The following is a 26,310-nucleotide window of genomic DNA, read 5'->3' as shown; positions in this document are numbered from 1 at the left end:
CACTACTGGTAAAATCTGGAAAAACTGACAGGTTTTCACTTAGGATCAGAAACAGGCTGAATTGTCAGGTTGTTATTGGACAGTTTTAACACAAAATGTAAACTATTTTGAATATTCAAAATGAGGAAGCATTAGAATAATTTTTGAGGGAATGTTTGCTTTAATGTTGGTGAAAGTTTTGGATATTAATAGGCTTGGCTCAGTCTTGCCTGAAATGTAGGTTAAATGATATTTTAAGAATGGCATCGCTGTAGGAAAAGTGCTTAATAGAGATGAAGGCGATTTCAGTGGGATTTTGTAATGAAATGAGTCTTGCTCACTGTACTACGGTAATTTATTACCAGTGGAAAAAATAAGTCCAAAACTATATTTTAACATTTTGAACAATAGGGCTCTACAATCTTTTGCTTTTTTTTTTTTTTTTTTTTTGAAATTCTTGTGTGTTTTAATTTTTCTCATAATCAAATGAAAGCATAAACATTTATTTATTTTTAATCAAATGAAATATAAACCCTTTTAATTTTTGGCAAACAAACAGAGGTTTACTGTTAAAATCAATAAATAATAATAATTTAACATTTAAATAATAATAGTAGTATTTTTTTCTACAATTAAGTGGTTAATCTTGTTATGTTTATTCTTTATCATATATATTGTTTTATGTCAATTATTTAAATGGGAATATATAAACACCTACATTATACTGTACAAAAGTAATACAAGACTAATATTGTTCTGTTACATGTTACACCGTACTTTTATTTTGACAGGTTGCCGTGAAGTTTCTGTGTGTACAGTATGATATGATGCTAGTTTTCTCAAATGAAACGGTAAACGTGACACTCACAGCAGTTTTGGAGATTGAGTTTATCTGTTCATGTGAGATGCAAAGAACACAAATTAGCGGGAGCATCATGCGTGCTTCAGGATGCGTGTAGCAAAAAATGTATCTCCGCCATTCATACATACAGAAGCAAACGGAACGTGCAGGATTCATATTTAAACGGTCTTTTTGCGTTTCAGTTTTCACAGACACTAGTCCATATCGCGATTTGAATTAAGTGACAGACCAACTTTTGATTTATGAATCCAAAAAACGACGATTCTGTGGCATTCTGCGCTATAGTAAATTCGTTTTTTATGAATGGAGTCCGCTATCCTGTTCTATAGGAAAGATAACCTTCAATGACTTCTATTGTGATCTGGCGCTATATCGAAAATAAAATGAATTTGACGTTCAAGGGGGGCGAGGGTGCCGTTGGGGGGCGGGCCGCCCCTCTAAGATAATGGTAGGGGAAACACTGAATACATTTTACTTCATTAAATAATACATTTTATTTTAAATGTATTAATCATGATTAATGTGACTATGCGTCTGCCGTATTTGTGTGTCGTTGTCCAATAGTATGAATAATGCATTTTATAAATATTTGTAAATGTTGTGTAAATAACTTTACAAATTTGTTACTAATAAACAAAGATTAAATTGTAAAAAATAAAAAATCTAAAACCTTTTAAAATTAATATGGAAGCTCAATTGTGTCAACTATGAATATTATATTTTATAAATATTATAGAAATAATTGTATAAATTAGTAAATTATAAATACATTTTTTTATTACGCTCTTTATTTAGTCATAATAATTAACATGGAAACTCAAATGTGTAACATGGGTTTACCGTATTGTATGCACCATGTAAATTAAAAATACTACAAATAAACATTCATAAATTATAGGTGTGTGTGTGTATATGTGTGTGTGTGTGTGTATATATATATATATATATATATATATACACACATACACACACACACACACACACACACACACACACACATATATATACATATATATATATATACACACACACACACACACTTTATTTGATTAAATAATGAATTTTATTTTTCATTATTAATAATGATTATTGATCCAATAGTATGAATAATGTATTTAATAAATATTTTGGAAATGATAAATGTTATATAAATAACTAAATAAATTTGTAAATGATAAATAAATATATTTTATTATTATTTTTTTATTATTAATTATTTAAAAAATAGATGAGTGTGTGACCTTCTGGCTTTATCATGTTTTATGCACCATTACCATCTGATGCTAAATTAAATCTGTCTTTTAAAAAAAAAAACTTTCATTTTGAGTAAACTATCCACAATACATATTGTTGTATTTTTGTATTGTGACATACTGTGACAGTATATATAGTTAGAGACCTATATAACAGTGATTTATATGGAGCTCAGGGCATCAAGCTGCCGGAAGCTGCTGCCACTGCTTGACATTTCAACATGTCAACTAGCCATTTTGTGGCAGAGGCATCATCATCATCCTATAAGTCACAGGAGCTCAGCAGTCATTCAGGAAGTGTGCAGTCAGCACAATGCACAATAAATGACAATATCATGTGTCTATTATTAGCAGCTCCTGCTGTCGCTTCATGATGCATCTTGTATGCTGACAAGAATTGGTGAAAGAACAAATATTAGGTTCTGTAAAAGTCACATTTGTTGTTTAAGGACTATTTGTGAAGGGATATTTTGTTCCTGATGGCTTTGAGTAGCTTATACATTTAGCAGAAACCCACTATTTTTAAATATTAGTTTGAGTGTTTTTAAGTACTTATCATTCAGACTTTTTTTTTCTCAGAATTTCGAGTTTACATCATGCAATTCTGACTTTTTTCCCTCAGAATTGTATGATATAAATGCACAATTGCAAGTTATAAAGTCAGAATTGCAAGATATAAACTTGCAATTCTTACTTTTTTCTAGCAATTGCGAGATACAAAGTAACTATCTCACAACTGAGAGATATAAAGTCAGAATTGCAAGATATAAATTCACAATTCTTTTTTTCTAGCAATTGCGAGTTTGAGTCAGAATTGCTAGATATAAAGTCAGAATTGCAAGGTATAAACTTAGCAATTGCAAGTTTGAAGTGTGTATGTTGCAGTTCTAACTTTTTCCTCAGAACTGTGAGATATAAACACACAATTGTGAGTTATGTCAGAATTGCAGAATATAAACTCAATTGTAGTTTAAATTGCGAGATATAAACTTGCAGTTCTGACTTTTTTTCTTAGAACTATGAAATATAAATACCAGCTGTATTTTTTATTTGAACAGCAAATAAAGTAAGAAACAAACTCAAATGTAGCTAAGAAGCTGAAAAGGGCTGTAGCAGTGTACATATGCACATTCTTCATTGTCATGTTATCTTGTTGTATTTATCTTTAAATTAAAAAAGAAATTTACCCCTTTAATATTGTGGTAGTTTTTTTTTTCTCTGTGGTTTTGAAAATGGTATCGAATATGAATGAGTTTTTCCACCTCTAATATTGGGTGTGAGAGTGCAAAGAGAAATACTGCTGCAGCATCAGAAGCCGTTCTGTTGTTTCCTGTCATCCTTTTGCAATTTTAATGATGTCTTTTGTGACAGTATGTGCAAACCCGGCTCCTCTCAGCTAGTTTTTGCAGAGGTCAGGGAAGAAATAACTGAGGAACTGAAACTCAACAGCGCTGATGAAGGGCAAAGCAAGGGAAAACAGAGACAAAGATGTAAAGAGATTGAGAAAGACTGCCAGTAGGTCATTAACTTGTGTTTAATGGTGGATTTCATTAAAACATGTTGAGGTCACATTTCACCCTGAAATTAAAAGAATTTTGACTCCCCATTAATGCAATGAATTCAGATGTTTTTTTTTGTTTGTTGTTGTTTTCTATCTGTACAGAAATGCTTACTATATTACAGTAAAACAATTTTTTAAATGTTAATAATAATTACAAAATGTAAAAAAAAAATTAATGGTTCAATCATTTAATGTAAAAAGAATAATAAAATTAAAAATATTCCATTTAAATTAATTATTACATTAAAGTTAGTAATGTAACTGCCAAATTGTGACTATAAAGTTATTCAATTTTATCAATAATAATAATAATTATTATTAATAAAAAGTGTTGTTGTTAATATTAATATTAATAATAATAATAATAATCGAAAATAAATATATTATTATAGTAAAATGTTTTGTAAATGTTAAGAATAATTTAAGTGTAAAAAAGTTAAATAAATAATTAAAAAATAAAGTTAGTAATGTAACTGCGAAATTGTGACTATAAAGTTATTCAATTTTATCAATAATAATTAATAAAAAGTGTTGTTATTATTGTTATTATTAATAATAATAGAAAATGTTGTAAATGTTAAGAATAATAAGTGTAAATTAATATTAAATACAAAAAAAATCAATTTAAATTGAATTAAAATAACTTGCATATTCATTTAGTAAAACCAAAGTTAGTAATGTAACTGCAAAAGGGTGACTATATTAAAGTTTTTCAGTTTTATCAATAATTATTATTAATAAAAAGTGTTGTTGTTGTTGTTGTTGTTGTTGTTGTTGTTGTTGTTGTTGTTGTTGTTGTTGTAAAATACCATTGATTACAGCATTGATTAATAGCAGACGTACATGTTAGTCATGAATTTTGCACAATACCCCTTCATGTTTCAGAACAACTTTGAGTAACATTTTTGATCCACTTCAAATGTTGACTACTGTGTATATATATATATTATTTATTAGTTTTGGTATTTAAAACTAGCTAGAATAAAATCTAAGGTTTTTTTTTCATATTTTAGTTTGTTTATTTCAGTTTTTTTTAAATGTTAAATATTTCTCATTGTGCTTTAGTTTTATATATACATATTTAAAAAAATCCTTTCTGCTTTTCTGCATACAAATACATTAATTTCTGTGAGATTTTAGCGCTAGAGAGTAAGAAATGCCTTTGTCAAAATCTTATTCACATCTTTTTTTTGTCTCTGTTGTTGAAACTGAACATCTCTTTTCACATACTGGGGAAGAAGATTGCAGGTGTTTTTGAGAAAACTTCAGTTGATCTTTTCTGTTTGTGTTTGTGCTGCAGTTAATTTGGTTTTCCTGTCCTTTCTTCCTCTTTTATCTGGTTTGATAGGAAAACAAGTCAGAACAAAACTCTCGCAAGCGTTCAACCACTGGCTCAATGTCCCAGAGGACAAAATTCAGGTAAGGCTTTATTTGTGTTTATCAGGAAGCGTTTTAGTGTTGCTGAACTGACAGTATTGATTAAATGTGTTGTGAAAGGCGAAAATTATAAGGTTATTCAAATTTGGCTTGAGTTGAAATTAAATATTCTCTATTGTAATGTAGTTATTTAGCAGTTCATGCTTCTATTGAGGTGAATCTCACTGTTCTATTTAGATAATAAAGCTAGTTTACATTAACATTCATGCATTTAGCAGACACTTTTATCTGAAGCGGCAATTATTGACATTCTTAATACTACGCATCTTGGATTTTTAAAATTCTCTTATTATTCCCAATACATTATCAGATTTTCTTCTCACAACTGTAAAAAAAAAAAAAAAAAAAAAAAAAAAAAAAGCACAACATAAAAAGCCTTGAACATAAAAGGGGGAAAAAGTTGTGAAGAATCGCGAGATTAAAAATTGATTTTTTTTTCCTTTTTTCCATGTACATCTCATAATTATATTTGTACTGCGCAATAAAAAATCTAATAAAATTATGTATCAATAACCAATACTTTATTTTGTTTTATTATTTATGATTTTTTTATTATTTATATTTTATATATATTTAAAATTTAAATGCATTTAAGTTTTGTCTGTTTATCTATATTTTTATTTTACATTTTATTTTAAATTTAAATTTTTATATACATATATATGTATTTTTTTATATATTTTATATGTACAAAAGTGCAAGTTTTATTTAGTTTTTTACACATATACACATACACATATATTAGGGGTGCAACGGTTCAACTTACTCACGGTTCGGTTTGTATCACGGTTTTAGAGTCACGGTTTCGGTAAGTTTCGGTACATGTGCTATGTTTAGGGGAAAAAATTTAAAAGTAAAGAAATATGAATAATCTAACTAGAAGCAGCAGCACAAATAAATACAATAGATTAAAGATGCAAATAAAATAAACAGATTTTTCGGGGGGTTTTTTAGGTAGGTCTAACATAAGTTTTTAGGTACAGAAACTGTGCCGGGGCCCTCCTCCTTCTCGGTGATGATGCAAAAAAATAAAATAATATTTATATATATATATATATATATATATATATATATATTTATTATTATTATTATATATATATATTTTTTTTTTTTTTTTTTTACAGCTGTCTATAGATCTGTGCATGTTATTGACAGTTCTATTTTAAATAGTTTATCTAATCCTCATGGCATCCTCAGTCAAATCTGAGCACAAGTCATCTGAGGTTTCTGTTAGATTTTTTGCGAAGTGTGTTGATTTTTTTTTTTTTTTTTTTTTTTTTTTTGAGTCAACTTGTGGTTGCCGTGGGCAAAGTTTAAACACATACAGCAGATCTGTTTCACTTCTGTTCAGCTTAAGAACTCGCGACTTGGCGGAAAACCTGCTATCGGCTGCTTTATGAAAGTCTTTTTAACAACTTACTGTCTCAGTCGGCTAATAAAGAGAACAGATGTTCTCACACAAAACTGGCGTTTGTCTTTAGTCAACAACTAATCTACATGCTCCTAATGTTAAACATGACTAAAGTTAGTTAGGGATTCATCAGATCATTGCTTGTTTTTAAAGCTCTGCAGTACCTTTAATGAATTATATCTAAATGGACTGTGATGGTGTTGATGTGTAAATGTGGTTGGGATGTCATAACCTCAATTTGCATGGCGTAATATCAGTGATTTCTTCATATTTCATCAGTTTGCATGCCTACTTTTCAGTCTCTGTCAACTGAGAGAGTTGCTTTGTGTGATGAATGGTGATGTAGTTGCATCATCAGCCTTTTTTAATTCAGTTACGGTCAGTACAGAAGGCCTACAACCATTCCTACACTCACTTTGCACTTGGTGATGACCCTTGTTGCTCTTGCAGCCTAAAATTCCCATGTAAACCTTTTTTTGTGCAAACTGGCCATTTCCATTTTTTTCTGCACTGGCATTGCGGAGACTGAAAATGATCAATGCAAATAGATTTTATCTCTCAACCATCACATCATGGGCCATTTTCAGCATTCGGCCCTTCAAATTGAGTTGAGGCGTTCATGACGGGATCGTGTTACAGCAGGGAGAAATACATGCACATGAAGGAGACAAGCTTTTGGAAGGAATAGTTCAGCCAGAAATTATTTTAATTTTGTCACACATTTTGTGTTTTGCAAAGTAAACAAAATTAGCCAAAATATCAGTTTACTTCACAAAAAAATAAATTATACATTTTACTGTTTTATATATATATATATATATATGCATGCTTCTGTGAAGCAGCAGATTTTTTTCTGAACTCTTCCCTAGATCATTGACTTAACACAAGTCTGTCACTGAGCTCTACAGGCAGTATTCTTGACCTCAGGACTTGGTTTTTGCTCAGAAAAGGGTATGAATACTTATGCAACAGGAACTTTTCAGTTTTTTTATTTTTAATAAATTTGTACAAATGTTAAAATCCTAATTTTTGCTTTGCCATTATGGAGTGTAGATTGATGTGGGAAAAAAGTAATTTAAAGTAGTTTAACATAAGGCAGCAACATAACAAAATGTGAAAAAAAAAAAATGAAGGGGTATGAATAATTTCGCAAGGCACTGTATGATAGATAGATAGATAGATATATGAGCAATATCACACGAGTAGACTTGAGATATGGCTGTATATCGGCACGGTTGTGATGTATATGTATATATATATATACACACACATATATATGACCCTGGACCACAAAACCAGTCATAAGGTTAAATTTTACAAAACTGAGATGTATACATCATATCAATAAATAAGCTTTTTATTGATATATGGTTTGTTAGGATAGGACAATATTTGGCCGAGATACAACTATTTGAAAATCTGGAATCTAAGGGTGCAAAAAAATCAAAATACTGAGAAAATCACCTTTTAAAGTTTTCCAAATTAAGTTCTTAATGCATATTACTAATCAAAAATTACATTTTGATATATTTATATTAGGAATTTTACAAAAAATCTTCATGGAACATGATCTTTACTTAATTTCTTAATGATTTTTGGCATAACAGAAAAATCAATAATTTTGACCCATACCATGTATTTTTGGCTATTGCTACAAATATACCCCAGCGACTTAAAGTCCCCCTGAAATCAAAATTAAAGTTTTTTTGGCTTTTAGTATGAATATATTAGCTTTAAGATTATCTACAAGCTAGTGTGCTTCAAAACAAGATATGGGCATTCAAAACTTACAGTCTCATCACTTCCGCCAATATGAAGCAAGGATTTGGGTGATATCACCGTGCACTTCAGTTTCTAATCAAACGTTCTGTCCAATCAAATGCTCTCTAGAGTCCGTAGTGTCCCGCCCCCTACACAGAGACGCAATACACGGAGCAGATCATATGTGCGATCGGCATGTATTAAACTACACAGCCTCAGCATGATTATGATCACTCTTTCGTTTTAGCAAGAGTTTCATATTGAACCTGTGGGTGATTTATTAGTCTGTGGCTGTCATAAGCTTACAAATGCGGCTTTACTGAGCTCAACAGCTGTGGCCGGAGCAGATATAAATGGAACGCTATTGGCTATTCAAAATTAGTGGGCGGGGCTGGGCAATATGTTTTTGTTTCAGTTAAAAGTACGTCACCACACAGAATAACGCTGCGTGTTTCAAGGCGCTTCAGTGGACCTTTATTGGTTTTGTGGTCCAGGGTCACATATAGGGTGTGATTTGCCGGGAGGGATTGGGGGATTATTTCCCCTCCTCTGGTCTATGGATCCCTGCCTCTGCTGAATTATTTTTATCCACGGTGGGGATAAAACGTCCCGCGAAGCCGCTCCTACTTCCCGGTCTAAATCGAATTATTTGCGATACGCGCTTTAAAGTCGTCTGAATCAAATGATTTGCAAAATGCGCTTTGAAGTTGAACGTTCTGAATCAAATGATTCGCGATCCGACTGGAGCGCTTCGAAACAGTGAATCTTTTTACGACGCAGTTGTTTACTGATTCAGAGTTTCCAAAAAGCTCCGTTGATACTTTGCTCACCCTTTCTATAAAATGTATTCGTTGTTTGAAAATAAATCATTACTATTAATATGCCTAACTTACAATGTTTTTATTAAATTGTGATCACATAATACAGCTTCCGTCGTATTAAAAACATTTAATGACCTGACACTCATTATCTGGTTCTTGCTTAAAAAAAAAAACAAAAAAAAAAAAAACAGGTATATAATATGCGTTGTTAACAGATTACATTAACAATTTGGTCAACCTCTGCCTATGGAGAGAAAAAAAAAAGTTTTCAAAAGCATCCCCCCTCTGTTTTTTTTCACAAATCGCATATAAATATAAATGAGAGGGAGAGAGAATATACAGGTGTGTGTATAATTTTTAATAGATATAATTTATAATAATATTTTTTATTTCATATAACGTTAATATAATTAATACTATGTAAAAATAATAATGCTGTATATAATATTCACCATGTATAATCTTTCACATTATTATTATTATTCAAAAGTAGTCTTGATAGCATTGATTAAGTCTCTAGTCATACAGTATGTCATCTTTGTGTGGGGAACAGACTGAAATTAAGTTTCATTAAATGATAATCTTTTGCCACAGCTCTCAAATCTCATCTGCATTTGTGTTCATTTAAAAAATGGTGCCTTAATAAATCTTGCACCTGTTCGTGGCAGGTTTGATGTCATGTGCTTCAAATGCAATTGTAATTGGAGCAAAAAGTAGTGCAGATGGTCATTAGACTATTATTTTAGGCAATGCATTTTTATTTGTGTTTAATTGGACACTACCTGACCATTTGCTTGAATCGTGATGCAACAAGTTTATTAATGTATCCATAATGCATTGATGTGCAGTCTTTAAATATGAGTCTGTTTCTCACACACAGCTATTGTTTGCACATACAGCACACAAGACAAGTCAGTATCAAATGTGCAACAGCTAAATTACTTTTTAAATGTTGGTTACATAGCCAGATATGAGATCTGAATCTCTTCTTATACCCGTTTTTGATGTTCAAACACATGCAGAATGTTAGCTTTGAACATTTTTGGTGGGTTAAGTGTGTATAAAAAAGCCCAAATCTCATTATGCCCGTTAAACCCCTTCATATAGTTACGGCAACAATACACAGTGCTCTAAGCAGAGCTCTACATGCTAATGCTAAACAATCCAGCGGATTTGCAGGAGCTGGAAAACCATAAGCTTGCTGGATTTTCTTTGAGTGGAAAAAATGGAAAATGTAATTCATTTTTTGGCAGTCCAGCTGTTTTCTCTGTAGCTCCAGCATTGCAGATATCTGTACTCCTGAGCAATGATTGTTAGGTGTTGTCATTGGGGTATTTTTAGTACAGCATTGGATTTTATGCAGAAGACTCTTAATCAATGAAAAAAATCATTTGAGAGCCACTGATGAGGTTTGAACTGATTTTTGTTGCATCAGTTCCAGGTTTGACTCCGTGTACTGCTATTTCCGTGCTACTGATTTTAAAAATCTCCCTCTCTCATTGGAAAATTGGTTTGGTTTTGGGAGATTTACTCACGCTCAGGTCATCCAAGATGTAGATGAGTCTGTTTCTTCAACAGATTTGGAGAAATGTAGCATTTCATCACTTGCTCACCAATGGATCCTCTGCAGTGAATGGGTGCCGTCAGAATTAAGAGTCCACACTGCTAATAAAAACATCACAATAGTCCAGTAATCCACTCCACTCCAGTTCATCAGTTAACATCTTGAGAAACTAAAAGCTGCACATTTGTAAGAAACAACTCCATCATTAAAATATTTTAGTCCATAATCCATAATAATGATTCCTCCAGTGGAAAAAGTGGTCTGGTCTGAATTAAGCCGCGGTCACACTAGACTTTGAGCATGCGAAATTCTTTCGGATGCTGCTGCAACGGTCGTGATATGACGTCATGTCTTTTAAAAAATTTTAATTCAGCACATTCAGCACAATCTACTACACTTTACCACAGTGCTGCAGTTTTAAATGTTTAAATTTAAGGTTCTTTTCATTCAGCTAGAGGTCATGCTGTGACGTATCGATCTCCTGTTGGGCACACAGAGTCATGTGATGCGAATTCGTTGGTCAGAGTTCATCAAGGTTGAACTTTCACACGCTGCGAAATGCGAAAATATTTCTCATGGGTCAATGGAACGAAAAGTGCAGTGTGACCGTGCCTTTAGGAGAGAAATCTGCACAGATTAAGCACCGTTTACAAGCCAAAACAAGTATGGGGCTGGATTTTGATGTGAGAGACAACAGAAGATGGATTTTTCACTGGAGGAAGCATTATTATTAGGGTTGTAATGTCATGATCAATATTGTGATATCGTGACAGCAAAAACATCTCGGTATCATCGGGGTCACATGACTATATAAAACGATAGGTCTTCTGGGCAAAAAGTGTCATTTTTAAAATATATTGAACTAGGGTTGTGACGATGAGGAAATTTCCCCACCGGTTAATCGGCACGTGACAACACCGGTAATACCGGTATCACCGTGGGGTGGGGGTTTGCTCTTTTTTCTGCTTTTAAATAGCTTATAAATGCGTGCGTATTATACTTTCACTTTCAGTTTTGCGGGAATTGGCAATTCGGCGTCAATTGTTTTAATGGACGACAACGAAACTACAAAAAAAAAACTTTGAACCCAAAATATTGCCAAACAGGTGCTTTTGGACACTAAATCGTCCGCCATTCTCTTTCTGTAAATTCGACTCCTCGCACAGATAATTAACACGGCCAATTCACCATCAGCAATCACACTCCGTATACAAGCACTACAAGAGAATCCCTTTAAATAGCCAAGCAGTCTTACCTTCATCATTTCTTGTTTTCAGCATCCCTCTCCCTGGGCAGGGAGAGTGCCCCGGGCTCGGCCAAACATGCTTAACTTTTACGCTGTTTATTATATGTAAGCGCGAACTCCTCACGTGATAAATGAAATATGACGCATTGTAGCTATGTTCAGTTTTTTTTTTTTTTCAATTATATTGCATGCTCTCGTCTTAAGTAAATTATTTAGAATGATATTTTCCATTCAATTCAAATAAATATTTAATAAAAAACGAATACTTAAAAAAAAAAAAAAAAAAAAAAAGTGGAGACGGTGTCACGGTGGAAAAGTGATGTCACCGGTGTTGCGTCTTAAAACCGGTAACACCGTCAACACCGTCTATCGTGGCAAGCCTATATTGAACTTCTTATTCTAAAATAGAAAGTCTTAAAAGTTGTGTTTTGGGCCATTATGCTTTGGCACAGTCTCAGTCAAATGAACTAAATCCGAAAGCACAATATGGCTTAACCCCTTCATCAAGTCTGTTTTTATTGCACGTTTCAAAGCGAAGCGTGCACTTCGTTCAGGCGATCAGCTCGTGATCCTGTGTTTTCCGTGTCTCAGAACGGCTCAATTCACAGTGAATGAATGCAGTGAACTTGTTTATCGCATGTGCTGAGTTTAGCACATGTTTGGGAACGCAACGGTCACCAGTTGTAGTGCGTTTCCACTACAGTGTTAAATCCACGCTCAGTGTCGCTGGCAATGCTACAATGCCATTGCTTTGGGACGTTGCAAATTTAGGGCAAAGCATGCCTATGAAAAAAAAAAAAAAATGTTTGCATTTCATCATCTTTTTTAACAGCGGTTTACAAACGAGACACTAGCATGTAATAAAAGCATGCAAAGTGCATTTAATTTTGCTCGACTTCTTCAATAATATGTATATTCAGCTCAGTAATCCACCAGTTCCACAAACACTCAAAAACATTCGTCATAATCTTGCCTTGCCTGCTTTTCACAGCAATTTTCGCTTGACATTTGCATAAAGTTGAGGAATGCCCAACCTAACACTCTCAGCCACTCTCAACGCTTTCTATGCGCCGTTTTCAATCCCATAATGCACCACGTGAACGTTTAAGCTCAACTTCCATAGGAATTAATTGAAAATGCGTTCATATAAAAAATAGTTACTTGTAATAGTAAAAATTTCAAAATTGTACAGTTTTTGCTGTACTTTGAATCAAATAAATGCAGGCTTGGGGAGCAGAAGAGACTTTAAACAAACATTACAAATCTTACTGTTTGAAAACTTTTGAAAAGTAGTGCATGTTTTGCACGTTTTTTTTTTTTGAATAAACATAAGCAGCTCTCTTTTGAAAATTAAGAAATGAAGACAAATGCTAGAAATTACAAGTCATTTTACAGTATTATATTTTTAGTTATAGTACTTTTAGAAATTCTGAACAAAATTTAAAAAGGAGATTTAAAATGTTTAACATTTTAAATTTTTAAATCACATTTTAAATTGCAAATCACAAATAGTTTTTTTTTCCAAACTGTTTATTTAAACTTAAAGACTCATTTAAAAATGAAGAAATTAAGGCATAACAAAATATATTGTAGTAATATTTAATAAAAAAAACAATAATAAAACTATTGTTGTAATGTAATACATGTATGCATCACATTCAACCAGCTGTTCAGCAGCTTTCCTTTGATCCTGAATATTCCATTAAAGCTCTTCAGATGGAGGAAAGTCAGCCGTTCGTGGCAGCAACGCTGCTTTACGGGGCTCGTCTTCTCCGCTTCCAGGTTTATTTGATCTTGTGAATAGAAAACAACTTCCGCTTGGATGTGTGTAATGCGGTCGGAGGCATAGTAGCTCTGCTTGAATCATTATTAGGCTTGTTTAGATCAGGTTGCTTTTCCTGTTTTACAGGGCTTGAATTTTTAATCATTCCGGCGAGCTTTCGGTTTATAATACAGGATTTGTTTTACTCCTATTGTGTTTGCAGTAACATAGGCGGGAATCTTTCAAGACGTCCTTCAGAAGTCATTGGGTTTGTTTCTTATGAAGCAGAGGATTGTTCATTTGTCTTGGTTTTTGGGTGGGGAACAGTATTAAATGTCTGGTTGTAATTACAGCATTTGCTTTGCTGGAGAAACTCAGTTTCCCAAGGCTGAAGTAATCATTTACGGATTAGCCTTACATTGTCATTAATATGCGCCACGTTTGATTAATGATTAAATGATGAATATGCATTAATTTGGCCAAATTTACTGGTCAATTAAGTCATTAAGGAATGGAAGTCACTAATGGGACCTTTTTTTGCCTTTGTGGCCAGCTTGAATGATGTTAAGATCCAAGAACCACAGACTTGTTTAGCTTTGTGTGAGGAACAAATTGCGCCATCAAGTCTTTATTTAATCGCCTTCTCCGTAGCTCTCAATGTTTGTGATGAAAACACATGTGAGAAGCAATGGCATCAGTGCTCTATTTTTGTCCATTTCAGAGCTTTAGAGAAAGAGAAATGATCAGTGAATTATCAGTATTTCAGTTTTAAATTATGCTAAGCTACTATTTGCCTTCAGATTCAATTTAAATAGCGCACCCTAAGTTGTCTTTTTTTCTTTTGTAGTATAAATCCTGTCAACTTTTGTTATATATATATATATATATATATATAAGAAAAAAACGTTGTTTTTAGGACTGAACAATTAGAATAAATTTGAAACCACAATATGGCCAGGTGTAATTATAAAAAAAGTAATATACACTACCAGTTAAAAGTTTTTGAACAGTATGATTTTTAATGTGTTTTAAAAGTCTCTTCTGCTTAGTTGATTCAACAAAACAGCAAACACAGTAAAATTTAGAAATATTTTTACTATCTAAAATAACTTATGTCTATGTGAATATATGTTAAAATGTAATTTATTTTTGTGATCAAAGCTGATTTTTTTTGCATCATTACTGCAGTCTTCAGTGTCACATGATCTGTCAGAAATCATTCTAATGTGCTCATTTGCTGCTCAAGAAACATTTTTTTAATTATTATTATCAATATTAAAAACAATTGAGGTTTTTTTAGGATTCTTTGATGAATAGAAAAATAATTACTTATATTCATATTTGTTTATTGGGGGAAATAAATTGCTGAAATTAATCATTTTATTTAGCAGGGATGCTTTAAATTGATCAAAAGTGATGATAAAGACATTTATAATTGTACAAAAGCTTTATATTTTTATTAGCAAAGAAACCTGAAAACATTCTGTTTTTTGAGCAGCAAATCAGCATATTAGAATGATTTCTGAAGGATCATGTGACACTGAAGACTGGAGTAATGATGCTGAAAATTCAGCTTTGATCACAGGAATAAATTACATTTTAACATATATTCACATAGAAAATGGTTATTTTAAATAGTAAAAATATTTCGCAATTTTATTGTTTTAGCTGTACTTTGGAAAAAATAAATGCGGGCTTGGTGAGCAGAAGAGATTAAAAAAAACATTAATTAACTGGTAGTGTATATTTATGTATATATTGCATGTATTTATTTATACATGAGCAGCTCTCTTTTGAAAATTACCAAATTAAGACAAATGTTAGAAAATTATTTTACAGTATTACAATTTTAGTTATAGTACATAGTTTTATTTTAAAGTACAAAAGTTCTATTACAATAGTAATATTGCTTTGTTTAATATTCTTATTTAATAATAATAATAATAATAATTGTACACCCCAGGGGTAGAACAGAAAACCTAGAGGTTTTTTTTTTTTTTTTGGAAGGATTTTACATCTTAATGTAAATTTTTAATCCACTTGTTTCCACAAACTATTATTTAAACTTGAAGAATCATTTTAAAATGAAGAAATTGAGGGCATAAAAAATAATGTAGTTTTATAATAATAATAATAATAATAATAATAATAATTACTATTGTAATGTAATACATTGTATAATGCATGGTGTAATATTTTATTTTATGTTAATAATAATAATAATAATCATATTAAAAATAAATTCTATTAGCCATACTGATATAAATTACAATATTTGGTCAACATTATGCAGTTCACAAACAAGCACAGCAAATTTGGAATTATTTATTTATTATTATTATTTTATTTTATTTTTTTCACTTTTTTTCTTCCCTTCCAAATTGTTGTCAGTAACAAACCATGCATTTGGAACAACATTAGGGTAACAGTTTTTAATTTTTAGTGTTTATTTTTTTTAAGCTGTTCATTTATACATCTGTGCTGATCTGCTGTCTGTTGGTAAGCGCTGACGTCATTGTTCTGATCTGAACCTGTGGCTATTTCTGTATCCTCACAATGCATGCAAGGCTGTTTGTGAATTATTTTCAAGGGCTGCTTGATAGTCAAGTGATTACTCATATTTCTGATCAGTCTCCTTGAATCGCACCCTCTCTCTCTCTCTCTCTCTCTCCTGTGGTGTGGTTTATCTGGCTGTAAACTCTTATTGAACCCACCAGCATGACTGCACATGCGCCGTATCACAAGCGAACACCACGTCACGCTCCGCTGACGCCTGCCAACAGATCGCTTCTCATTCACCTCTCACTTCAGATCGACTTTCACTGAACCGGTTGAAATCTAAAAATATAAAGAAGGTGTTTGATATCAGCTCTGGATTCTGAAGTGCACTGAATAGTGTCAGTTTTCTGACTGACACCAAGTATTGACAGTTTTTGCTGAGCATTATTTCTTCCAGAGGACGTACTGACCCAGTTTTTTTATGCTTGTGTGTTTAGAGGGTTCAAAGTAGAAGAAATGGTGTTTTCCTGAGATATTTGGGGAATTCTGGTGTATCCTAAGAGCTTTTGAGTTTTATCTGCCAGATAGATGAGTTCACTGCACTTCAGTCAGAGGACCTTAACCTTGTAAAATTGGTAAAAATTGTACAAAAACCATTTCCAGGTTGTTGTTTAATGTGTTTTTGTTTGTTTGTTTTTAACCCCAAAAATGAGTAATAATACAAAGCTACTGTCTGCCTTCAGATTCAGTTTAAATATAGTGCACCCTAAGTAGTCTTTATTTTTTTTATTTTATGTTATTTTTTAAATTTTTTTGTAGTATAAATCCTGTCAACTTTTGTTGTTAAAGAACATTTGCTCACCAAGCCTGCATTTATTTTGAATATTTGAAATTTAGAAATATTTTTACCATTTCAAATAACCGCTTTCTATTTGAATATATTTTAAACAGTAATTTATTTCTGTGATCAAAGCTGAATTTTCAGCATCATTACTCCAGTCTTCAGTGTCACATGATTCTTCAGAAATCATTCTAATATGTTGATTTGCTGCTCAAGAAATCTTTTTTTATTGTTTTATTATCAATATTTGAAACTGTTGAGTAGATTTTTTTTTTAAGTTTCTTTGATGAATTCAACCTAGAGTTTTTTTTTTTTTTTTTTGAGGGATTTTATATCTTTAAAATTTTCAAATTTAAATCATATTTTCCCCCAAACTACTTATTTAAACTTGAAGGCTCATTAAAAAAGAAAAATTAAAAAGATATTTAGGGCATAAAATATAATGAAAATTAAAAAAAAAAAAAAAAGTAGTTTTATAATAATAACAACTACTATTGTAATGCAATACATTATACAAATGTATGGTGCAATATTTTTATTTAATGCTAATAATAATAATCATATTAAAAATAAATTATGTTAGTCATACTGATATAAATTACAAGTTTTTTTTTTTTTCAGATTTAAGTATAATAGCCCTATGGTTAAACTTTAATACAACTTTACAAACTTTATTGCCATATTTTAAGCAGTTTCATAACTTTTTAACTGAATAAATGTAATAGTTTTCACAAAGAGAGAATGTAATAGTTTTTACAGTGTTTCTGTAAGTGATTTTAATAAATGCATTTTGAAAAATCAATATTTAAATAAATTCAATATATGAAATAGTTAATAAACTGTCGTAATTTGTGCATAAATCTGATGTTTCATTCATGCATGACTGACAAATAAGGTTTTAAAAAAAGTTTATTATTTTAAAACTTTTTTATAAAATAATGACTTATGAATTAATTTGTAGTGTGTATATATATTTGTGTGTGTATTTTTACATTTAATTTATTCCTTTATTTGCTTATTTAATTTACTAATTTATTTATTTATATTATTTATTATTATTATTATTATTATTATTATTATTATTATTATTTATGAGTCAAAGATGTTAATATTACTATTATAGGGCTATTATATTTAATTAATGCATATCTTTAAATATAATATAAATATAACTTAAAATAAACCGAAAAATTGTCAATTTTTAATTTATTTTTTTTATTTTTATTTTAAAAAGCTACATTTCCCATTTTAATTTATTTGAACTTGATCTAATGAAATAAACTAAAATAAATAAAGTAAATATAAAAATAAAAAGTACTAAAAATGATTAAAGTATTTAGTAAAAATAAAATAAACAGTAAAAATGGATTCAAATGATCGTTTTTTTTTTACTTTATTTTGTTTCTATTTGTTTAAATGTTTATTTACATAAATATCATTGCATAGTTTACCTAGCTGCAATCTATTTGATTTTATTTACATCTTATTTTTAGAATGCATTAATTCTAGTTGCATAGAATCACCATAAATCTTTTATAATAAATAATACATTTATTCAGTTAAAACGTATGAACACATGAAATATTGCTAGTTGTAAAACAAGCGATATTCATTTAGAAAAATGAATGAATGACTGAAACATTGTATTTTTTATAATATACATTTTTAAATATTTGTTTTAATTTTATACTATTTGCATCTATTTGTATTTATTTAAATAATTTTAAAAAGCATTCATTCAAATTGTTTATTCTGAAATGCATTGGATTTGATGAATAATATGCTTTATTGTTTGTTTTAGTTTATATTTTTGCATTTTTATTTATTTTTTTACATGCAGGGTAATTATGTTTAAAAAAAATGAAACTAAACATGTCACTTAAAATAAACTGAAATAAAATGTAAATAAAGAATTTTTTTTAAACATTCATTCAAATAGTTTATACTGAAACTTTTTGTATTTGATGAGAAATGTTGTTTTTTAAATAGTTTTGATTAGTATTTATTAATTTATTTGTTTATACTGAAATGCATTGGATTGGATGAAAAATATGCTTTATTGTTTGTTTTAATATATATATATATATATATATATATATATATATATATATATATATATACACACACACACACATATATACACTTTTTTTTTAACATACAGGGTAATTATATAAAAAAGGCAACTGAAACCAAACATTTTTGAAATTTAAATTTTATTTAAAATGTAAATAAAAAATATATTTGCATCTGTTTGTATTTATTTAAATAATTTTAAAAAGCATTCATTCAAATAGTTTATACTGAAACTTTTTGGATTTGATGAGAAATGTTGATTTATTTTTTTTTAAACAGTTTTGATTGGTGTTTATTAATTTATTTTGCTTGCATGCTAGAAGGAAATCCTTGTTTTAATCAATGCACTTGTCTTTTTTACATACAAACATCTATAAAACATTCCTATAAAAAACAGTCAAGACTGATTAGGATTTTTTGCATGCATCTGTAAGCAGCAACACTGATGATGTCATTGAAGGATGATGTAATGTTTCTTGAAGGCAGACAAACACTAATAATCTGCATCTTGCTGTCTGTGAAATGCCTTCCAAGATTGTTTGGCGCATCAGAATCCACTGTTTGTTCTTACAGATGTCACACTGATATGCAGTGAATCCGAGGTGTGTGTGTGTGTGTGTGTGTGTGTGTGTGTGTGTGTGTGTGTGTGTGTGTGTGTGTGTGTGTGTGATTATAAGGTGTCTACAGGGGCAGTATCTCACTATAAGCGGCGTGTTTGCAGGATGAATGTGTGAGGGTCTCTGACGCTGGCCGGATGCCCAGCACAGAGGCTTCCATTACTACTGCAGCTATAGTTTACATGCTTTAACTCTTAAGGCCAAACTCTCAGCACTTCTTCAGTCTCTGAAATCTTCCATGCTTGTATTTCCGCTGGAAGTTTCTCTTTTCCTACATACACCATGTCTGAAGCGGATGCCAGCACTGATGCCCCCTGCTGGTCGCTCCGGTGCGGTAGATTTTGATGTGTTTCCATGTGGAGTTTTTGTAGTTTTTTTAGTCCTGCTGTTAAGATCAAGCTTGTCTCTATTTAAACTCTCAAAAGCAGGTTTCTACACTTCAAATTAAACGCACTTTTGGATCTGTATAAAATCTACTTTAGGCCTGTTTCACAGCCTGTATTACTTAATATTTAGGCCTAAATGTAAGACTTATGAATATAAAATTGCATATACATTTTTTTTATTGGACAGTTTTAAACTAAAAAACTTAATGCCATGCATTATTTGTCAGGCATAAATGAAATGAAATAAATGAATGTTCAGATTAATGCATTTAAAAAAACAACATAGTTTAGTAACCATTTCATCTTAATTGATGTTTTTAAAAAGGATCTGTTGAAATTGCTTAGAATCAGCAAATCATAAATGTATTCACATTTATTCAGTTAAAAAGTGAGACCATGGTTAAAATATTTCTAGAAAATGTCCATCAATTTTGTATTATAAAAGTTAACATATACACATATATATATAAAACATTTTCCACTTTAAATAAACTGAAATACCTACAATATTCCTAAATAATACCTATTCTGTAAATAATAATAATAATAATAATAATAATAATAAAATTAAAACTAATAAAATAAATTCATAAAATTGAAATTAGTAAAAATTAATACATTTTAAAATTAAGAGTAAAACTTGTACTAAAATAAAAAATTAAATGTTAAAATAATAAAAGTTTTAAATTTAAATATAAAAATCTAAATATTAATAAAAATGCATAAATAGGGCTGCAAAACAATTATTCGTGATTAATCGATTCAAAATAAAAGTTTGTTTACATACTTTATTTGTACTGTGCATATTATGTATATATAAATACACATGTATAAATTAAGGAAAATTTTAAATATTTATATTTATATAAATAATTTCTAAATATTTCTATGGACGAAATGCATCTAAAAATAGTGGAAGAAACAGAATGAGATGCTTAATGTTTTTTTAAATTGATTGGTTAATTAAAATGTAATTCAAATAGTATTAATGTCATGTTTTAATTATTAAAATTAAATTATTTTAAATTATTATTATTAAATAATTACAATAAGAACTTTCAAATTGGCCCACATTGACTGTTTAATGTTATGATGTAATATTATTTGATTATTTTAATTTATTGCTTAAAATCCTTTTCCAGTAGAAGTGTTTACATACAAATACATAAAAATATATTTTTAAATATATACGTGTATTTATATATACACAGCACACACATATAGTACGCAAAAAACTTTTTTGCTTATTTTGCAAACTTATTTTGACTCGATTAATCGTGATCATTCGTTTCGCAGCTTAATTGCAAAAATACAATTAAATAAATGGTTTATTAATAATAATAATAATAATAATAATAATAATAATAATAATAATAATATTTACATTTATACATGGTCTTTTTTAAAATAAATTACTTTAATGAAATTAAAATGATTTTATGCATTTTAAATGCATTTCCATTTCCATTTTTATGCATTTACAATTTAAATATGCATAATGAAATATTTGCTTAATGTTTTTGAAAAGATCTCAAATTATAATTATGAATCTATTAGTGTCTCTTCATATTCTCTGTCGGCCTGAGAGTATTATATATTTGTGTGTAACCAAACCAAAGTTTCTGTAGTTTTAGTCAAGCACCTGTTACCTACAATAATTGCATATTCAAAGATGCAATAATGCACAATGCATTCATATTTGCTTCCTATGAAAGTCTAGATGCATGATGCATCTGCGCAGACCTTCACTGAATACACAGGAATGTTAGTCTGCATTTCAGACACACCCTGATAGTAAACACTATCTAGTGCAGCGTGAGCCACTGCTGCCCTCTGCAGGCCTTCACATCCATTACAATACAAAACACATCTGTGGATTTCCCTGACATTAACATCCATCTAAATGTTAATATCTTTCTTCAGTTGTAAAGAAATTATGTTTTTCGAGGAAAACACTTCAGGATGGTACACTTCCAAAATGCAGTTTAATTGCAGCTTCAAAGGGCCCTAAATGATCCCAGCCGATGAAGAAGGGTCTTATCTAGCAAAACGATCTGTTATTTTCTAAAAAAAAGTACAATATTTATTTACTTTTTAACCCTCATCTTGTCTAGCTCTGTGTCCACTGTGTCTTATGGTTCATGACAGTTAGTCAAGTTCCAGCATTTGAGGTTAAAAACTATATAAACTGTAAATTTTTGTGTAAAATATCTGATTGTTTCGCTAGATAAGACCATTCTTCCCCTACTGGGATCATTTAGAGCCCTTTGACATCGCATTGAAACTGCATTTTGGAAGTTCAAACTCGGGGGAATCATTGAAGTCCACTATATGGAGAGACATCCTCAAATGTTTTCCTCAAAAAACATAATTTCGACTGAAAAAAGAAAGACATGAACATCTTGGATGACAAGGGGGTGAGTACATTATCTGTAAATTTTTTGGTCTGGAAGTGAACTTCTCCTTTAATGTTATTATTTTAATTTTGAAATGATTACATGTAATTCTAATAGTATTAATGGAATATTGTAATTATATAAATTACATGATAAAATAATGTATGATATTTTAATAATTAAATGTAATTTGAATAGTATTGATGTAATTACCATTATCAAAGTATTTTATATTCTAATATTAGAAAGTATAATGAATAAATATATTTTACATTTAATTTGAATGGTACTAATATAATATTTTAATTGTTAAAATAAAGTTATACATTTATATTAAAAGTAATTTTAAAATGATTCTCATTTGTCATCTTCCAAAATGAAATCTTGGTTTAAATTTTTTTTTTTTTTTTTTTTTTTTTTTTTAAATGATTGATTTTTGTTTGCTTGTTTGTTTGTTTTTATGCAGTCGGCTGTAACATTTAGATTTGATGATTGTTGCATGTAAAAAGTTACAATTTTATACTTTAAATCAGGCTATATTCATGAATACTATGTAATATATTCTAATATTTTAAATTGATCATTTAATTTTAACTGTTTTAAATGTGAAACATCTGGGCAAGTTTTAAAATGCAAAAAAAAAAAAGACAGTTGAGACTTGATATAGAGTCTGTATATCTTCTGTTCACTGTGACTGAGTGTATACGCAAAGTTTTATTCAAATAAATACTTTAAAATAATTTGAGCTTCAGCCTGGTTTAATAGCATTTACATATATAAATACATATAATATATATATATACAGGGGTTAGACAATGAAACTGAAACACCTAGTTTTATACCACAATCAGTATGGTGTTGGGCCTCCTTTTGTGGCCAAAACAGCATCATTTCATCTTGGGAATGACAAATACAAGTCCTGCACAGTAGCCAAAAGGATTTTGAGCCATTCCTCTTGCAGAACAGTGGCCAGGTCACTATATGATGCTGGTGTAGAAAAACATTTCCTGACTTGCTCCTCCAAAACAGCCCAACGTGGCTCAATAATATTTAGATCTGGTGACTGTGCAGGCCATGAGAGATGTTCAACTTCACTTTCATGTTCATCAAACCACTCTGTCACCAGTCTTGCTGTGTGTATTGGTACATTATCATCCTGATACACAGCACCACCTTTAGGGTACTATGTTTGAACCATTGGGTGCACATAGTCAACCTTCACACTCCACTCTTACTATATATATATACACACACACAAATGTCTTTGGTCAAATTAAGATGTAAAATAAATAGTTTATCCTGTTAAATGCATTGTATTTTAAAAGATATCAACAAAAAACGGGCAAAAAAAATTAAAAAGCGTTTTTCTCAGGTTTTCAATTGGAAAAAGAGAGCAGATGACCATAATGCAAATGGGTATATCTTTAAAACCGTTCAAGGTTGGGCTCTTAATAGGATATCATTTTAAAGCTTATGGTCTAAAGCAGGGGTCCCCAAACTTTTTTCTGAGCGGGCCACATCATTTTCTTTTCGTTAATGGGGGGCCGGGTCGGTTTATAAAATAAAATTCCATGGGCCGGACTGACTATTATTATTATTATTAATTTATTATGATTTTACCTGTATTTATTATACCTTTTAATGCTAGAATAGTTTATTATTTTTTATGTACCAGACAGACAAATGATCATTTCTTTTCAAAAGATATACAGGTGCTTCTCAGTAAATTAGAATGTCATGGAAAAGTTCATTTATTTCAGTAATTCAACTCAAATTGTGAAACTTGTGTATTAAATAAATTGAATGCACACAGAGTGAACTAGTTTAAGTGGTTCTTTTGGTTCTTTTAATTGTGATGATTTGGCTCACATTTAACAAAAACCCACCAATTCGCTATCTCAACAAATTAGAATATGGTGACATGCCAATCAGCTAATCAACTCAAAACAACTGCAAAGGTTCCTGAACTGTCAAAATGGTCTCTCAGTTTGGTTCACTAGGCTACACAATTATGGGGAAGACTGCTCTGACAGTTGTCCAGAAGACACAAACATTGATTGCCAAAGAAGCTGGCTGTTCACAGAGTGCTGCATCCAAGCATGTTAACAGTAAGTTGAGTTGAAGAAAAAAAGTGTGGAAGAAAAAGATGCACAACCAACCGAGAAAAACTTGTTCAATCGCGATGACACATTACGTTGAATGTACCATTCTGTTAGTGAATTTAACAAATAATTATACCTATGTAAATAACTAAGGGAAATTTTAGTTTGAAAGCCAACGTTTATTATCAAATACCGACATGATATAAGTAAAACATATTTAAAATTACATTTTCAAAATATGTCTCTGGCATTGTTCAGAGAGCCGGTCAAAATGCAGGGGCGGGCCGCATTCGGCCCCCGGGCCTTAGTTTGGGGACAACTGGTCTAAAGCTTATATACAAAAATCTCAATTTTGCTGGATCGGGTCACATATAAAGCTGTCAGTTTACACTACAAATGCAATGCAATAGATCAAATCTGCGAAATGCATGTTTCTCCTCCAGAGGTTTGAGTGATTTGGTACTCTATTTCTACCTGTAAAACACCTTAGACTGAATATTAGTGATTTGGCATTTATATTGATGATCTTTTTTCAATCCCTAGGTGATTATCGAGGTGACTGAGATGCTACACAACGCCAGTCTGCTGATCGACGACATTGAAGACAGCTCAAAGCTGCGGCGCGGTTTCCCGGTGGCCCACAGCATCTACGGCGTGCCGTCGGTCATCAACTCGGCCAACTACGTCTACTTCCTAGGCCTGGAGAAGGTGCTGACGCTAGCGCACCCCGAAGCCGTGCACGTGTTCACCCGTCAGCTGCTGGAGCTGCACCGCGGCCAGGGTCTGGACATCCACTGGCGGGACACCTACACCTGCCCGAGCGAGGCCGAGTACCGCGGCATGGTGCTGCAGAAAACCGGCGGCCTCTTCGGCCTCGCCGTGGGCCTCATGCAGCTCTTCTCCGACTGGAAACGAGATCTCAAACCGCTTTTGGACACCCTGGGACTCTTCTTCCAGATACGGGACGACTACGCCAACCTGTACTCCAAAGAGTACAGCGAAAACAAGAGCTTCTGCGAAGACCTGACGGAAGGCAAGTTCTCGTTCCCCACCATTCACGCCATCTGGTCGCGGCCCGAGAGCACGCAGGTGCAGAACATCCTGCGGCAGCGCACCGAGAACGTGGATATCAAACGCTACTGCGTGGACTATTTGGAGAAGGTGGGCTCGTTCGCTTACACCCGTCAGACGCTGATCGACCTGGAAGCCGAGGCCTATCGGTTGATCTCGGAGCTCGGGGGGAATCCTGAACTGGAGGCCTTGGTGCAGCATCTGAGTCGCATGCATAAAGAGCCAGAGGGCGGAGCTTTGACCGGCCAATCAAAAGAGCTCGGAGGCCAATCGAATCAATGAGTTTGCACTGTGATTTAAACTGTACTGTTACTTTGACTCCACAGCACATCGCCTTCAGTCTAAAGTCTGTTTAGTTTCATTTATATTTGGTGCCGTTGTAACTGAAGTGTAACAGGAACTCTTAGAAATATTTGTTCAGTATTTGGTGTTAAAATGACAATGTACTGTAATCTGCATCTAACAGCGACAGATGCTGCTTGTTACAAAATAAACCATAAACAGTCAGATAAAACCATATTGTTTAAACAACAAAATTTCACCACAAAATCAAAGCAAAATAAATTTGTGCTAAAACAATTACGCCAATTTTATGGTTCTTTACCTTACCTATAAATGTATATGTATGAAGAGTTTATTTGCAAAAATAGATGATTCTGTTTTTAACA

General features: G+C 31.4%; 1 protein-coding gene across 2 annotated transcripts in view; it reads left to right on the top strand.

Moving 5' to 3' along the window:
• The window catches only part of LOC141325154 (geranylgeranyl pyrophosphate synthase-like), a 44,275-nt gene extending 18,011 nt beyond the window's left edge, over window positions 1–26,264 (top strand). For both annotated transcript variants that reach the window (XM_073833652.1, XM_073833651.1), the window contains exons 3-4: window positions 5,004–5,074; window positions 25,115–26,264. In XM_073833652.1, coding sequence (XP_073689753.1) covers window positions 5,004–5,074; window positions 25,115–25,924 — 881 coding nt within the window. In that variant the 3' untranslated portion in view covers window positions 25,925–26,264. The remainder of the gene's footprint in view (window positions 1–5,003; window positions 5,075–25,114) is intronic.
• Window positions 26,265–26,310: the final 46 nt, after the last annotated feature.

This window comes from Garra rufa, chromosome 2, assembly GCF_049309525.1.
Source record: "Garra rufa chromosome 2, GarRuf1.0, whole genome shotgun sequence".
Taxonomy (NCBI): Eukaryota; Metazoa; Chordata; class Actinopteri; order Cypriniformes; family Cyprinidae; genus Garra; species Garra rufa.
This window is presented reverse-complemented; position numbering and strand designations above follow the sequence as displayed.